Source organism: Eimeria mitis, genomic scaffold (genome assembly GCF_000499745.2).
Source record: "Eimeria mitis Houghton genomic scaffold, Emh_scaff4611, whole genome shotgun sequence".
NCBI classification, from domain to species: Eukaryota; Apicomplexa; class Conoidasida; order Eucoccidiorida; family Eimeriidae; genus Eimeria; species Eimeria mitis.
In genome coordinates this window covers 1-2,315 of record NW_013572919.1, presented here as the reverse complement: position 1 = coordinate 2,315, position 2,315 = coordinate 1, and the positions used below count along the sequence as shown (strand labels likewise).

Sequence of the window (2,315 nt, the reverse complement as noted above, 5' to 3'; positions counted from 1 at the left end):
TATATATATATATATATATATATATATATATATATATATATATATATATATACATATATATATAAATATACATCTATATATATATATATCCATACCTGCCCGGTGGTATGAACATGATCATAGAAGGAGAAGCGTTTATCTGGAGACAGTCCACACTCAGCAAGTTGCAGGAGTCTCCATCCTTGTCTTAATAAAATTTTTTGTTTGTCTTTGTTATCTAGAAAGACAACACCATCGATATGTTTGAGCCCCTGAGAGAGAAGAATACGAGCAACGTTGTAGTTGCTTATATTACATATGAGGGCCCCAGTATCTATCAATGCATGCATGCGTTGTCTTTTATATTTTGCTATATAACTCAACAACGAAGACACACCCCACACTTGAGGTAATATCTCATAAGACACAACACTCGGTGAAGACAGCAGCTGCAGCACGCGGCCATCTGTCCCCTTTTCATAGAAACAGGGCCCCATTGCATGCGGCAGCAGCTCTGATGGTGTGCCGGAGAAACCCAAACGAATAGAAAAGAGACTGTCTCCTCCTATCTCTTGTCCTGATGCAGACAACTGAAACAATGAATGTTTTAATATAAAAGGGAATATAATGCGAAATAAATATGCACCTATTGCTAGTGCTTCTCTTCTTATTAAGCTGTATAGACACCCCAAATGATCCTCATCACTCAAACTTAACATCTCCAAAGGATATATCTTCTCATGCATCTCCTCACACCTCTCCTCTCCTCCTGCTGCTGCTGCTCCTGCTGCTGCTGCTGCTGCTGTTGCTGCTGTTGCTGCTGGTGGTGCTGGTGGTGCTGGTGGTGGTGCTGCAGCTGCTGGTGGTGCTGGTGGGGATGAAGACAGCTCGCCGTTTTGCTTCGTTCCCACGCCGCCGTAGCCCCAGCTACTTACACCTTGCTGCTGCTGCCGCTGCTGCTGCTGCTGCTGCTGCTGCTGCTGCTGCTGCTGGTGTGTGGCTTCAGCAGCAAGTGTTTTTAATTCTTGTATCCATCTGTCTGCGCGTTGTGTCTGCTTGTGAAGGCCCCTGACCCTGCCCCCTGCAGCCCATACCCAGGAAGCAAATTCTGCTGCTGCTGGTGTTGCTGCAGCAGGTCCTGCTGCTGTCTCTAGTCTATTTATTTGGTCCCTAAGGAGACAGTAAAAATCATCGACACGGAGACCCTGGTATCTATAAGAAAGAATTGTAAGGCCTATCAGTACATCTGGGTGAGAGAACTCCGAGGAGACAGATGGAGTGTCTTTGCCTGCAAAGGGGACAGCTAGCAGCTGACGAGATACAGACATTGACGGCTGCTGCTGCTGCTGCTGCTGCTGCATATGCTCCTCTATCTCCTCGCGAGTCATCAAACCGTAACTGACACGCAACACACAGCAGCAGCAGCAGCAGCAGCAGCAGCAGCAGCAGTAACAGCAGCAGTAATAGCAGTAACGGTATCACCAGCAGCAACAGAAGCAACGACAGCAGCAGCAGCAGCAGCAACAGCAACAGCAAGTATAGTAGCAAGGGGAGGAGACAGTTGGAATAGATATAATGATGAGGAGACAGTAGAGAGGAGACAGCTGAAGCAGAGAAATATAAACAGAGAAGGAGACAGTAGATAGATAGAGACAGGTGAGGAGACAGCATGGGAGGAGACAAAAAAAGAAATGGGAAGACAGGAGATAGAGACAGAGACAGCTGAGGAGAGAGCTGAGGAGACAGAAGGTGAGCAGACAGCTGAGGAGACAGAAGGTGAGGAGACAGCAGAAGAGACAGCAGGTGAGGAGACAGCAGATGAGGAGACAGCAGGTGAGGAGACAGCAGAAGAGACAGCTGAGGAGACAGCAGCTGAGGAGACAGCAGCTAAGGATACAGCAGCTGAGGAGACAGCTGAGGAGACAGGTGAGGAGACAGCAGCTGAGGAGACAGTTGAGGAGACAGTGTGTGTGTGAGTGTGTATACTTGACTCTGTTAGTTTTTTGGAGTGCATGCGGCAGCAGGGAGTGTATCCACTCTCTGGCTAAGTTTAATAACTTTATAGAAGCATCCGGCTGTCTCTCTACTGCCTCAAAGAGATCCATATAAATATCTCCCCCACTGCTGCTGCTGCTGCTGCTGCTGCTGCTGCTGCTGCTGCTGCTGCTGCAAGAAGGAGATGAGTTGTATACTGAGGCGCTGTTTGACGGACAGATGTGCAGAGGCAGTAACTGTACACAAATACACACACACACACACACACACACAAATATATATATATATATATATATATATATACATATATATATTATATATATATAATATATATATATATA

General features: G+C 46.3%; 2 protein-coding genes across 2 annotated transcripts in view; one reads left to right on the top strand and one right to left on the bottom strand.

Annotated features, from left to right (window-relative positions):
* The window catches only part of EMH_0076530 (NXN protein, related), a gene marked incomplete at both ends in the record, with an annotated part of 3,489 nt that extends 2,122 nt beyond the window's left edge, over positions 1-1,367 (bottom strand). The window contains 3 exons of the mRNA XM_013499734.1: positions 96-251; positions 384-538; positions 734-1,367. Of these exons, the coding sequence (XP_013355188.1) occupies positions 96-251; positions 384-538; positions 734-1,367 (945 nt within the window). The remainder of the gene's footprint in view (positions 1-95; positions 252-383; positions 539-733) is intronic.
* Positions 1,368-1,670: 303 nt separating this feature from the next.
* On the top strand, positions 1,671-1,955 carry EMH_0076520 (uncharacterized protein; the record flags this gene model as incomplete). The annotated part of the gene is made up of 1 exon (XM_013499733.1): positions 1,671-1,955. The coding sequence occupies one exon, from the start codon at positions 1,671-1,673 to the stop codon at positions 1,953-1,955; it is 285 nt and encodes a 94-aa protein (XP_013355187.1).
* Between the last annotated feature and the right edge of the window lie 360 nt (positions 1,956-2,315).